The following is a 14,916-nucleotide window of genomic DNA, read 5'->3' on the forward strand; positions in this document are numbered from 1 at the left end:
TTGTATTGCATGGTGATCAAACTGCAGTACGAAATGCATTTAACCAACTGCATCATGCCAATTTGGGCAACCACCAAAATATGTCTCTAATACTTTTGTGAAACTGCCCAAATCAAAACGCAAAATTTGCTATATAGCTAATTTTATTAATTTTCACAAATGCATCGTGTTGATTTAGGCAGCTGAAAACATGAAATTATTTGATGAAACTTATTAGTCTGTTTATGCAACTGCCCAAATTAGCGTGAGGCAGTTTTCCCAAAATGAACAAATTCATTAATTTTCTCATTTACATAACTATATCGTATTATCGTTTAGACTTGGGCAACAAAAAAATATGAAATTGCAGTATCTGATCATAGTCTAGGCCTATTTATAAAACTGTCCAAATTGGCATGATGCAGTTGCCTCGGCATCAACATTTACAAAGTCTTTAATTTTTTTCATAATATCCATAAATGCATCATCTTGATTTGGGCAACTACAAAATATAAATTTATATAAATCTGGTAAATACTTTTATAAAACAATTCGGGTGGGGAGGTCACAGTACTTTTTCAACCATAAACGAACATAGCTAAGCAACACCACAACATTTAACAAAAACATGTTATACCTGTTAAAAGTAATGTTAAGGTGTTGCTTAGCTTTGTTTGGTTACTTTTATAAAAGGTTCTGCTACTATTCGGCGAGTTCCCTATTCGGCGAGAGCCTTTTTCGGCGAGTTCCCTATTCGGCGATTTTTTGAAAATCCAACGACGCCTTCTGCAAATCCGATGATTGAATATTATTCAATATTCAGACATTGAATCAATGTAAATACGTACTGCTAGGCAGCAGTGGCCGAGTGGTTAGCGCTTTGGGCTCACAGTCGAGAGCCTGCGTGTTCGACTCCAGCCACCCGCACCTGCTGTTGTTTCTCTGGGCAAGAAACTTTACGATAATTGCCTCTACCCAGTGATCGATTTCGAGTAATGGGTAGTTCCAAATTAAAGTCATAAGCAGAGTAGACAACCGGAAACAGACATTGTCGTCGGCTGCAGCGTGGGTCAGGTGTACGTCGGAAGGCGTACACCGATGCATAGCGCTCAAGTCCGCTTTCCCGCAATGCAGGATAAAGATAAACAAACAAAACAAACAAACAATTGGGTTCTTTGAATCCTACGTCATCGTCCGTGTGCAAACTTAGAATATATCAAGCTTAGTTATTTTTGTCATCAAATTGCCTAGCCCAACTATATTTTTAGAAGTAGTGCTGCCAGACCTTTTTATTTTTTTACTCAAATTCGTATCATCAAAACTACTTTAATTGATTGAACAAAGTTTATTTGAACAGAAGTAGTATGTCTGTGTTTTATTACATTTAATTATAATGTCTCTATTGTTATGTACTTTTTTCTGAATCGGCATGGTCCCCCTGAGCCGGTTTCCTGCAATGTCTATTTTTTGAGTCTTTTATGACATCACAACTGAATATTTAAGTGGCGTTGTTTATTATTTGTGGTGTGTAAAACAATATTTGTTACTCCTACTTACCATGCTAAAGTGCAGAAGCATCGAGCAATGCACAAGCAAGGTATCTTCAAAGATGAATTCAGTTGTTCTATCTTGATTACTTTGGTAAGAAATTCTAGCTAGCTGGTGATCAGTGGCGTACTGGCGTAGCCAGGAGGGTGGGTGGGTATTGCAAAGAGCGAGTTTTGCCATTACCAAACATTCAAACATCTCAGCCATGAATTAACAACAAGAAAACATAGAAAATTGTAGCTTTATTTCCGAAAAATGCAGAAGAAAACATGATCTTATCCTTTTGCTATGCCACCGCACAGTACCATTATACAGGAATATTCATAACCACATTTTTGTTGAAAATACTCTCAGAATGCACCAAATTCAAAGTAATTTTTCAACATTTTCTGGGGGAGGCCCCCCAGACCCCCGCTGCTGGATGTCGCCATAAGCAAAACACGCCATCAAAACCCCTCCTTTCAAAATTACTGGCTACGCCACTGCTAGTGATCTTGGCTTGGCTTGGCTTGGCTACGCCACTGCTAGTGATCTTGTTATGTTAGTTTTTCACTGTTATCATGCACCGCATACATTATATTTGGGCAATTTCTATAAAAGCGTGCATATTTGGGCAAATTTACGTTCTGCCCCCCCAAAATGGTTTGGTCTGGTACGGCTATGCACCACCCCATCACAGTAAATCTAACTACACATTCATACACACTAGTGTGCAGAGGCAGGCACACTACTTCATTGAATAAAAAGGGTTCGCCACTGAGATTGAAAAACAACTGCTGTTGGTTTGAATCTGTATTCTCAAACTGAGTAAGTCGAGGATGAAGATTTAAACCAGCAACCAAGAATTAACCAACGACCAATAAGTGATTGTGTGCTATAATAGGCTACGCTACAGCACTTGCGAAAGTTTTCCTGAAATAACAGGGAAAAACGTGAATACCACCACCGAATTGCAACAATTTTTATGTATAGCATACAAAAACAGGGCAATTTGATACTAACTGTAGAGAACAAAGATTAATAAATACGATATGATGATATACTGTAAAGGTAAGTTATCCTTTGTATTGAGCACTTAAGGTACGCATGTATATTCATGTAACAGTTGGTTTTTGACATTTTTTTTAAAGCAATGGAACGGTAAATCTTTTGGTGCTGGTTAAGCATCGGCCGCCTTGGTCAGTGACGTCATGAACATATGTGACGTCATGCAAAAAACGCAACTACTTTTAGGAAGGGTGCAAAAACGCGGAATAGAAAAAAAAGCGGAATAGCTATTGATTTTTAAATATTTGTAGGGAATAGTGCCTCCAGCTTTCTCATTTCTGCCGCGGAATAGAAGAAAAAGCGGAATGGCTATTGATTTTTAAATATTTGTAGGAAATAGTGCCTCCAGCTTTCTCATTTCTGCTTATAGTGCCTCCAGTTTTCTCATTTCTGCTTAGATCGTTGGAAAGCACGATGCTTCATCTACCCGAATGAATTACGTTAATTGCCAAGGCGATTCGATCATTGTTCATCATAAGCCGCCACCCGTTTGCTGTGATCGGTGAGTAGTGCCTCCACCAAATATGCTGTAGCTTTTTCATTTCTGATCGGATTTTAACAATTTTCCTATCGTTGGAAAGCATGATGCCTCATTTACCCGAATGGATTAATTGCCAGTCTAAAGTAGGCATTACATTTATGTAGCGCTAACTTAAACTTTACTATTTTGTACCAATTCTTAGCAATTTAATTTTTACAATAAAAATACCAAACCAACACAAATTAAAAGAGTATGTCTTGCTTTATTACCCTAACAACTTTCACGTTTATATGTTATCTACAAAACGAGAAATCGTTGTTCAAACGTAACCGCTCGACGAAGCTTTTTACCAAAACAATGCAAACACAAAGCGATCAATTTCGAGTGTTCATTATACGCCGCCCACAGTTTGATGTGATCAGTGAATACTGCCTCCACCAAATATGCTGTAGCTTTCTCATTTCTGCGCGGATTTATAAAATTTTACCATCGTTGGAAAGCACGATACTGCATCTATCTGAATTCATTGGTTGCAAGTTTAAAGTATGCATTATATTGATCTAGCGCTAACTTAAACTTTACTATATTGTACCAATTCTCAGTAATTCAATTTTTACAATAAAAATACCAAACCAAAACAAATTAAAAGAGTATGTCTTGTTTTATTCACCTAACCACTTTCACGTTTATATGTTATCTACAAAACGAGAAATCGTTGTTCAAACGTAACCGCTCGACGAAGCTTTTTTCCAATGCATTTTTCAAGGTGATTCGATCGTGGTTCATTATTAGCCGCCCACAGTTTGCTGTGATCGATGAATACTGTCTCCACCAAGTATGCTGTAGCTTTCTCATTTCTGCTCAGATTCTAACAATTTTACTATCGTTGGATGGCATTATGCTTCATCTACCCGAATGGATTAATTGCCAGTCTAAAGTAAGCATTATGTTTATGCAGCGCTAACTTAAACTTTACTATTTTGTACCAATTCTCAGCAATTCATTTTTTACAATAAAAATACCAAACCAACACAAATTAAAAGAGTATGTTTTGCTTTATTCACCTAACAACTTTCACATTTATATCTAATCCACAAAACAAACAATCGTTGTTCAAACGTAACCGCTCGACGAAGCTTTTTTCCAATGCATTTTTCAAGGCGATTCAATCGTGGTTCAGTATAAGTCGCCCACAGTTTGCTGTGATCAGTGAATACTGCCTCCACTAAATATGCTGTAGCTTTCTCATTTCTGCTCGGATTTTAACAATTTTACTATCGTTGGATGGCATTATGCTTTATCTACCCGAATGGTTTAATTGCCAGTCTAAAGTATGCATTATATTTATGTAGCGTTAACTTAAACTTTACTATTTTGTACCAATTCTCAGCAATTCATTTTTTACAATAAAAATACCAAACCAACACAAATTAAAAGAGTATGTCTTGGTTTATTCATATGTTAACTTTTACATTTATATCTAATCCACAAAACGAGCAATCGTTGTTCAAACGTAACCGCTCGACGAAGCTTTTTTTCCAATGCATTTTTCAAGGCGATTTGATCGTGGTTCAGTATAAGCCGCCCACAGTTTGCTGTGATCGATGAATACTGTCTCCACCAAATATGCTGTAGCTTTCTCATTTCTGCTCAGATTTTAACAATATTCCTATCGTTGGATGGCATGATGCCTCACCTACCCGAATGGATTAATTGCCAGTCTAAAGTAGGCATTATATTTATGCAGCGCAAACTTAAACTTTACTATTTTGTACCAATTCTCAGCAATTCATTTTTTACAATAAACATATCAAACTAACACAAATTAAAAGAGTATGTCTTGGTTTATTTATATGTTAACTTTCACATTTATATCTAATCCACAAAACGAACAATCGTTGTTCAAACGTAACCGCTCGACGAAGCTTTTTTCCAATGCTATATTCAAGGCGATTCGATCGTGGTTCAGTATAAGCCGCCCACAGTTTGCTGTGATCAATGAATACTGCCTCCACCAAATATGCTGTAGCTTTCTCATTTCTGCTCGGATTTTAACAATTTTACTATCGTTGGATGGCATGATGCTTCATCTACCCGAATGATTTAATTGCCAATCTAAAGTATGCATTATATTTATGTAGCAATGGCGAGTGGTTAGCGCGTTGGGTTCACAGTCGAAAGCCTGCATGTTCGACTCCAGCCACCCGCACTTGCTGTTGTTTCTCTAGGCAAGAAACTTTACGATAATTGCCTCTACCCAGTGATCAATTTCGAGTAATGGGCAGTACCAAATTTAAGTCATAAGTATAGTAGACAACCGAAAACAGACATTGCAGTCGCCTGCAGCGTGGGTCAGGTGTACGTCGGAAGGCGTACACCGATGCACAGCGCTCAAGTCTGCTTTCCCGCAATGCAGGGTAAAGATAAACAAACAAACTATTTTGTACCAATTCTCAGCAATTCATTTTTTACAATAAAAATACCAAATCAACACAAATTCAAAGAGTATGTCTTGCTTTATTCACCTAACAACTTTCACGTTTATATGTTATCTACAAAACGAGAAATCGTTGTTCAAACGTAACCACTCGACGAAGCTTTTTTCCAATGCATTTTTCAAGGCGATTCGATCGTGGTTCAGTATGAGCCGCCCACAGTTTGCTGTGATCGATGAATAGTGCCTCCACCAAATATGCTGTAGCGTTCTCATTTCTGCTCGGATTCTAACAATTTTACTATCGTTGGATGGCATGATGCCTCATCTACACGAATGGATTAATTGCCAATCTAAAATAGGTATTATATTCATGTAGCACTAACTTAATCTTTACTATTTTGTACCAATTCTCAGCAATTCATTTTTTACAATAAAAATACCAAACCAACACAAATGTCTTCTTTTATTCATCTGTTAACTTTCACGTTGATATCTAATCCACAAAACGAGCAATCGTTGTTCAAACGTAACCGCTCGATGAAGCTTTTTTGACAATTTTACTGACGTTGGAAAGCACGATACTGCATCTACCCGAATCAATTGGTTGCATGTCCAAGGTATACAGTATATTTATGTGCTCACTTAAACTTCACTATTATAACATCAATTACTCCGAAAGTGATATGACATTTTGACAACACCATGAACTCCAAACAGACTTAAGCAATGATATCCATAAGCAGACAATAGGCAAAAAGTGTTTACTAATTCCCTTTAATTGAATCTTGCTTGAACATTTTTAATTATTCCAGACATGTTGGATCAATGTGCTTGGCCTACGCAGTTTTTGAATTCAAGATTCAGTTGGTCAAGCAAAAATAGTAGGCTACACATTTAGCCAAACGCAGCAACACCAGTTTTCAAGATTAAACAATGGAAACCCTTTAATGATGCAGAAATCAGTAGTCTTAACAGCGTCAAATTTTACGTCTTGAAGCAGTTTAACGTCGCCTATTTTAATACGAGAAGTAAAATGGGGTGACTTTGGTCCAATTATGAGACACCGCAGTAGTATGTAGTGAGTTTTATCCTCCGGATTGGTGCTTGACGTCACTATGACATCACGTATGACGTTGCTGGATCGATGACATCATTCGATGACGAAACGGGGATAACGACATCATGCGATGACATCAGCTGCCTTGTTGTGCGGGTTTCATAGTGTAAAGCAAACACCAATCCGAATCGGATTGGTGATTGACGTCACAATGACATGACGACACCGAAATGACGACATCATGAGATGATGTACATTGTGACGTCGCACTTGACGAAGCTGGTTTGACGACATCGTGCAATGACGTACATTGAAACTTGAGACAACGATGGTTGGATGACGCCATCATGGAATGACAGTTTATAGAAAGCCAACAGGTGACGTCAGGACAATACGTGACATCACAACCACTGAAGCACATTGGACAGCAAAGTGGCAACCAATGATTCACATCCACTCACGTGATACGCGTCAGTTATCACACCACCCATGGTAATTCCCCACATGTTTTGCCATAAAGATACATAACATTCCATTGCACAACACATTCGCCGTATGGTGCAATAACAGAAAGTCTAAAAATGGAAATGACGTCAGTGGTATCGCGATTGGCCACATTCCAGACATGGCCCGGTGAAAATAAACCCAATCCACTGGCATTGGCTGAAGCCGGATTTCAGTACATTCATATACAGGACAAAGTGAAATGCTTCGCATGCAAGGGTGGACTTAGGGACTGGAGACACGACGACGATCCATGGAAAGAACACGCCAAATGGTTTCCAAGGTGGGTATCGCAATAAGTGATAATGACAACAAGTCGTGTATTTAACTGTAGTTTTGTTCAGATGCAGTTTTCTGATCAAGCAAAAAGGGAGGGAGTACATACGGAAAATCAACTGTCAAAACCCACAAACAGACAATTTAATAATGAAGTTAGAAAACACCTTCTCAACGATGGCTATACAGTTCGGATTTTCCAAGGACTTGGTGAAGGATTTAGTAGAAAAAAAGCGGTGTACCGGGGGAGAATACACAAAGCTACTCGATTTGGTGACAGACGCACAAGAAGCCGAACGAACACAAGCCGCGGAGCAGACCCCAGACATTACCACCATAATCAAAGTTCAAACACCCAAGAAGCAATCAAACACCTCAGAATCATCCAAACAAACACACAATGATAGACCAAAAGAGAAATGGGGTGGCTTATGTAAGGTTTGTCTGGACCTGGACATGGATACATTACTCTTCCCATGCCAGCACATGTGCTGCTGCATCGAGTGTGCAAAGTCACTGAAATCGTGCCCGATTTGCAGAGCAAAGCTGACAAAGATCATGAAAATTTACAGATCATGATCACCCTATATAAGCAGACAACCGCAGTGCAATGTGGAGAGATGGATGAAAGATTGCAACATCCATTTACATGCGTGATCAGCGGACCTACGGGAAGTGGTAAAACAAACTTCGTTACAAAAGTGCTAAAACATGTGAACGAGATGATATCACCACCACCACAATCGATCACGTGGTGTTATGGAGAATGGCAGCCCTTGTTTTCATCCATACCAGCAGTGGAATTTATCCAAGGACTGCCACCACCGGATCATTTCGATGTAAGAAAACGGAACTTACTGATAATCGATGACCTCATGAATGAAACAAATCAATCTGTTACCAATCTCTTTACCAAAGGAAGTCATCACAAAGACATCAGCGTAATGTACAACGTCCAAAATCTTTTCAACAAAGGAAAGGAGCATCGGACAATTAGTCTCAATGCCCACTACCTGATTGTATTTAAAAATCCGAGAGATGTTTCACAAATCAATCATTTGGGTAAGCAATAGGGTGGCTCGTTTTTGAACTTTGTTTTTAAATTCTCTCGGGGTAGTGGGGAAATGGTGCCAATGAGTGAGAAAACGCTCATGACAAAATTTGAGATTGGTAAAAAATTGTCTTCAGCCTCCTCATGGGGCCCAAAAATCGAAAAATGGGGTCAAAACGCAATTTTTTTTTAAATATTTTTAGTTTGGGTAGATAGAATATTGTTTAGATATATCTAATTAACCTAAGAAAAAAAATTGGGGTCATTTGAACTATTCCTTCAGCTTCCTCACAGCTTCTGAAAATTTCGATTTTGCTGAAAATTTCGCATTTTTGTGGGTGGTTACATGATACATAATTGCGTTAGACATTTTGCCAGCTATAAAACGTCATTGTATTTCTCTTTATAGACCTGCCCTGAGCTGTTGCGTCATTTTTTAATGAAATTGGGTTAATTTGGTAGGAAAAAGTGACGTCTTTTATTTGAATTTACGTCACTGACGAAGTTTGTAGTTATGTAACCACAAACAAAAATGCGAAATTTTCAGCAAAATGAAAATTTTCAGAAGTTGTGAGGAAGCTGAAAAAATAGTTCAAATGACCCCAATTTTTTTTCTTAGGTTAATTAGATATATCTAAACAATATTGTATCTACCCAAACTAAAAATATTTAAAAAAAAATTGCGTTTTTGACCCCATTTTTCGATTTTTGGGCCCCATGAGGAGGCTGAAGACAATTTTTTACAAATCTCAAATTTTGTCATGAGCGTTTTCTCACTCATTGGCACCATTTCCCCACTACCCCGAGAGAATTTAAAAAAAAAGTTCAAAAACGAGCCACCCTAGTAAGCAAGTCTTTCCAAGGAAGCCCCGCATCATTCAAGAAGCGTTCGACGATGCCACGTCGACACCATACGGCTATCTCCTTTTGGATTTTAAACAGACGACACCGGAAAACATGCGCTTGTGTACAAACGTTTTTCCCGACCAAACAACCATCGTATACGTGCCCAATGTATAAAAGCTAACGCAAGTCATAGAAGGCTTGATACATCGTAAGCATGTCAGCGAGGCTAGAACGTCACATCGAGACGCTCAAGACACTTGCAAAGGCCAAGCCACAGATCGGAAAAGCGGTAATCAAAACAGCTAGTGACGATCTGGTCAAGTGCATTTGTGAATGTGCCCATAACGTGCTGAAGGGTAACGTCCGTATCACCCCAAAGCAAAAAAAACAAACTAAGACGACACAAGACAACACTGCGTCAAGTTGCCAACAAGACCATCGGAATTAAACGGAAAAGAAAAATTATACAGAAAGGAGGATTCCTGAGTACACTTCTGGCAACGGTCATCCCGGCACTCGCCGGCCTGTTGTTTGGGAAGTAATGGAAAACGTTAAAAAGATGGCACTGGTCGATGCCCGGATGCTGGATCAGATGAGAGAAAAGGAGGACATTAAACGATCAACAACCACAAAGGTTATGAACGAATTGGATAGAGAAATGCATACCGTGCTGGAAAGAACAGACCTCGACGAAGACACAAAACTGACAATGTACCAACAAATACTTCAGAGCTATATAACTCACCAGCAAAAGCAAATCAACCAACCAATGGCAATCGAGATCAAAGAAAAACCGGACCGCAGCTGGGTTGAGAGAGACATACTCTTTCAGGTACCAAAGTCATACGTATCACGCACAAGGGAGTTGATGAGCCTCGTTGACAATCATCCCTTGGTGAGCTGGGATGACAAAGGTCAATTCATGTACAAGAACGAGGCTGTTCCAAACACCAGCATCAAAGAATTGATAAACACGGCAATCCGCAAGCCCAAACAAACCAAACCGACCGGGTGGACAACGTTTCAAAATGCTTTAAAAGAAATGAACGCTCCTACCGCCTTCATTCAAAGGGTTGCAAACAAGCCAAAAGCATCATGGGATCGATGGAAGTGAGCTACTACGATCCGACCAAACCATCAAGCTACGGAGGTGTTGAAAGACTGCAGCGTGCCACAAAGACCCCTGTGAAGGAATGGTTGATGTCACAGGACGTTTACACATTACATAAACCGATAAGACATCGTTTTACCCGTCGTCGAGTGATTGTCGAAGGTAAAGATGCCCAATGGCAAGCTGACCTTGTGGACGTGACAAAGCTGAAGGAGGATAATGACGACTTCAAGTACTTGGTGACATGTATCGATGTGTTTTCAAAGTTTGCATGGGTTATTGCTAAATAAATTTGGTAAAACACTTGTGCGTGCTTTCTCCGAGATTCTCCGTATCAGCGAACGAAAGCCGAGAGTGTTACAGACGGACAAGGACAGTGAATTTAAAAACGTTTACTTTCAAAAATGGTTAAAGGACAACAACATCCACTTTTTAACAACCCACAATGAGGAAACAAAAGCGAGTGTAGTGGAACGCTTCAATCGCACCCTTAAATCACGCATGTGGCGATATTTCACCCGCCACAGAAGTCACAGATACGTCGACGTGCTTTCGGACTTGACTGAAGCATACAACCATTCATACCATCGGAGTATTGACATGTCACCGGTGTCAGTATCTCAGCAAAACGAGGGTGCTGTCTGGGATACGCTGTATGAAGACAAGATTCGGATACCGTACAATCCCAAACTTGCAACAGGTACAGTCGTACGTATCACGAAAGTCAAAGGAAAATTCCGCAAAGGTTACCTTCCTAACTGGAGCGAAGAGCTGTTCATCGTACACAAAGCCGTAAAGGGGAATCCCCCTTACTACGTGTTGAAAGACCTCGATCAAGAGCTTCTCGAAGGTTCCTTTTACGAAGAGGAAGTGCAACGGGTTATAAAAGAAGACAACGTTTATCGCGTTGATACAATTGTTGCACGTCGTGGCAAAGGCAAGAAGAAGCAAGTACTCGTCAAGTGGCTGGGATATCCTGAAAAGTTCAACACGTGGATAGACGCATCGGAGATTATCGACTATGCCTGATTGGAAATTCTGCGGGAGAAGTGTGCCCCGCAGCGAGATTGTGTTTTTCTGTCAGATCATTGTCATTTATACGATCGTAGCCACAAGCATATACAACCTCTCGGTTGACAAAAAACCGTCCAGTCTGTGGGTGGCCCTGCTCAGCAGCTCGCTTGGTCTGTTGATGCCGAATCCAGTGATTAGGACACAAAAAAAGAAAAAAAGAACAGACGAAGAAACAAATGTTTTTTCTGACTCTGCCTAGTAACAGTTCCATGACCTACTTCCCCGACAACACCATTACCGGATTCACGACAAGGCTACCGAAAGAAATCGATTTGAACGGATCATGGGAAGCGGGCGTGACCGACATACAATACCCACACACATGGCATAATGTCCCTGAAGGACAGGGATGGATGATTTACACGAATCGGGGGGTCAGCACGCGCATAAATATCGAAGCAGGTCACTACGGCTCGGCAAAGCAACTTTTCAGAGCTATTGCAAACAGTGCTTTGGAAAACATACCGGAAAGAACACCACCGTTCCTATTCACACTCAATAAGACAACAGGAAGAGTGAGACTAGGCTTTTCACGTCAAACAGAAGGCACCGCAGTACGTCGTAGCGCCAACGACTCCAGACAACTTGCCGTAAGCGACGCTCTGAAAAATATCTTGGGATTCGAAAGCAACACACTGGATCGGAGCACTGAAGGCATCAGGGCATTCGACTTGAAACAGGCACCGTCTTCTATGTTTGTGTATTGCGACATACTGGAACCACGCGTAGTCGGAGACAGTCTGGTCCCACTCCTTTGCATTGTCACACCCGAAGGCAGATACGGCGAAACGGTTCACAAGGTCCTTCCAAAAGTCCACTATCATCTGATTCAGAGGAGGAATTTCTCGACGATTCGCATAGACATAAGGGACGACACCGGAGCGAAAGTACCATTCCAAAAAGGAAAAGCGATAGTGACACTGCATTTGCGCAAACGAAGACTCGCCCACATCTGAACCATGCGAAAAACGTATTGCTGTGACCGTGCCGCATACCAACGCTATTACACACAGCAAGTCGGGAACGGAAGCCCCTTCTTTTCAGGCTCACCCAATCAGCGCGGCTACGGCTTGGGCAGCATCTTTTCCGGTCTGGGTCGAGCCATTCTACCTCTGCTCAAGAGCGGGGCCAAAGCAGTCGGTAAGCAAGCGTTGCGTTCTGGTGTTCAAATTGCCAGCGACGTTTTGCAAGGAGAAGATCTCAAACAGTCTGCCATAGCTCGTGGTAAAGAGGCCGGCTCCAGCCTCTTGCGCATGGCCATGCCTTCTCCTCCGCCAGGGGAAAGGGTACGAAAGAGAAAAAGGGGAAAGGCAGCTCCGATTAAGAATAAAAAGCGTAGGATGTCAAAAAAAACTGACATCTTTGCATAATGTCGGCGCTCATCCACGAACAATCTTGCGAGTGTACAAACAGTGAATTGGATTTGTTTTCAGTACCACCGACCCAAACGAGCATCGATCATGGCAAATGGGTCGAGTATCGTCCGATGTCTACACTCTCGGACGACGGTCCTGTGGAATTTCTCGTGCCTGGGAGCGGGGGTGATTATCTGGATCTGGCGAACATGTTTCTCCACGTTAGGGCAAGCATTAAGAATGACGCCGGAACCGATATTGCGGCGGATGCTGACGTGGGCCCGGTCAACAACTGGCTGGATTCGCTATGGAGTCAGGTGGACATGAGCCTCAACAACGTACTCATAACACCGTCCACCAACACATACCCGTATCGCGCTTACATTGAAAACTTGCTCAGCTATGGAAAGGAGGCGAAATCGTCACAATTGAGCGCATCCGTGTGGGCAGATGACACCCCGGGTCAACTCGACTCTAGAGCCGACGCGAACAAAGGCTTCACAAAGCGAAAGGCTTTGACGGCCGAGAGCAAAACAATAGACATGATTGGTAGATTGCATCTGGACATGTCCTTCCAACAGCGCTATCTGATCAATGGCGTGCAGGTCAAGTTACGGCTCATCAAATCTAAGAAAGCCTTTCATCTCATGGCGGCACAAGACAACTTCAAAAGCGTGTTCAAGGACGTCACCTTGTACGTACACTCTCAACTCTGGCATTGCTTTTGGACATGCGGCAGCCCTCCAGAAGGGATTGGCGAAGTATCCCATCAGACGTGTACAAACAAAGGTATTTTCCGTACCTACCGGCAACATGTCCATCAGTAAGGAAAATCTATTTCTTGGCCAACTGCCGAGACGTGTCGTGATCGGATGCGTCAAAAACAGCGCCTTCAACGGCTCAATCGCTGAAAATTCTTTCAATTTCCAGCACTTTAACATCAACTTTTTATCACTCTATCGTGATGCAGAACAGATACCCTCACGCCCCTTGCAACCAGACTTTACAAACGGACAAGTGGTGCGCAGTTTTATGACCCTTTTCACCGGAACAAACAAGCACGAATCGGACAGTGGGAATAGCATCGATCTGGCCTCCTATCCGCGCGGTTTCACTCTGTTTGCCTTTGATCTAACCCCCGCAATGTCCAATGACGGCCCTCACATGGATCTTATAAAACATGGGAATCTAAGATTGGAAATTCATTTCGCCAATGCCCTGCCCGCTACAATCAACATCGTGGTCTACGCCGAATTCGACAACCTGATTCAGATTGACCGATCGCGCAACGTCGTCTTTGACTATTCGGCATGAACACCCTTCAGATTTCCTCCATCCTGCAAAGTGACCCGCATTCCAGCTCTGTGTTTTGCGAAACGCTACCCAGAGATCATCTCCTTCGTCAAAAGCACGATGCCCCGAAGGCCTACGTTGTAAATACTGACCCTAGTCATAAACCCGGTCAACACTGGGTGGCGGTGCTGATCGATTCCAAGCTGACTGGAGAATATTTCGATCCTGTCGGTCTCCCGCCTCTGCACAAGGAATTTTACCAGTTCATGAAGCCGTACGAGTGGAGCTTCAACTCGACGCGATTGCAAGGACCTTCTAGCAAAGCCTGCGGTTTTTATTGCGCTTTTTATGTGCTGCACAGATGTCGTGGTTGGTCGAAAGACGATATAATTGGATGCTTTTCAGATGTTCTCACAGAAAATGATGCACGCGTTGAACAATATATCAATAATCATTTTTTATTGCAATAAAATATACATATTTTAAATGCGCAGCATTTAAAAAAAAAAAATTAAATGCGAAGCATTTAATTAATAAAAAAAAAAAATTAGACGGCCACCCGCTTGGCCTTGGGTTATCCGAGTTTGCTCCGAATATCGTTGACAAGCTGTACGGCGTTGTGGAACTGCTCGGCGTTCTCCGGGTCGGCCCACTCCCCGTCACGATTGACGACCGCAAATTCTTCGGTTTTTTCAGCAAGGTAGGTCAGGTATTGCTTTGGGGCAAATACGGTGGTGACGTCAAACCGAATGACTATGTTCATTTCGGCAACTTCGCTCTTGACTGCCGCGATGCGCTCATTGTGTTGGCAGTCTTCATCTTCGCTAGCGGTCGCCCAGAATATAATGTGCAAGTAG

At 41.6% G+C, this 14,916-nt stretch overlaps 1 protein-coding gene across 1 annotated transcript; it reads left to right on the top strand.

The window, feature by feature from the left end:
- The first annotated feature begins 12,780 nt into the window (after positions 1-12,780).
- Positions 12,781-14,080, top strand: LOC145788456 (uncharacterized protein F54H12.2-like). The gene is made up of 2 exons (XM_082600222.1): positions 12,781-13,555; positions 13,737-14,080. Exons 1-2 carry the CDS (start codon positions 12,781-12,783, stop codon positions 14,078-14,080), a joined length of 1,119 nt encoding a protein of 372 aa, XP_082456348.1.
- The last annotated feature ends 836 nt before the right edge of the window (positions 14,081-14,916 follow it).

This window comes from Aplidium turbinatum, chromosome 2 (assembly GCF_918807975.1).
Source record: "Aplidium turbinatum chromosome 2, kaAplTurb1.1, whole genome shotgun sequence".
NCBI classification, from domain to species: domain Eukaryota; kingdom Metazoa; phylum Chordata; class Ascidiacea; order Aplousobranchia; family Polyclinidae; genus Aplidium; species Aplidium turbinatum.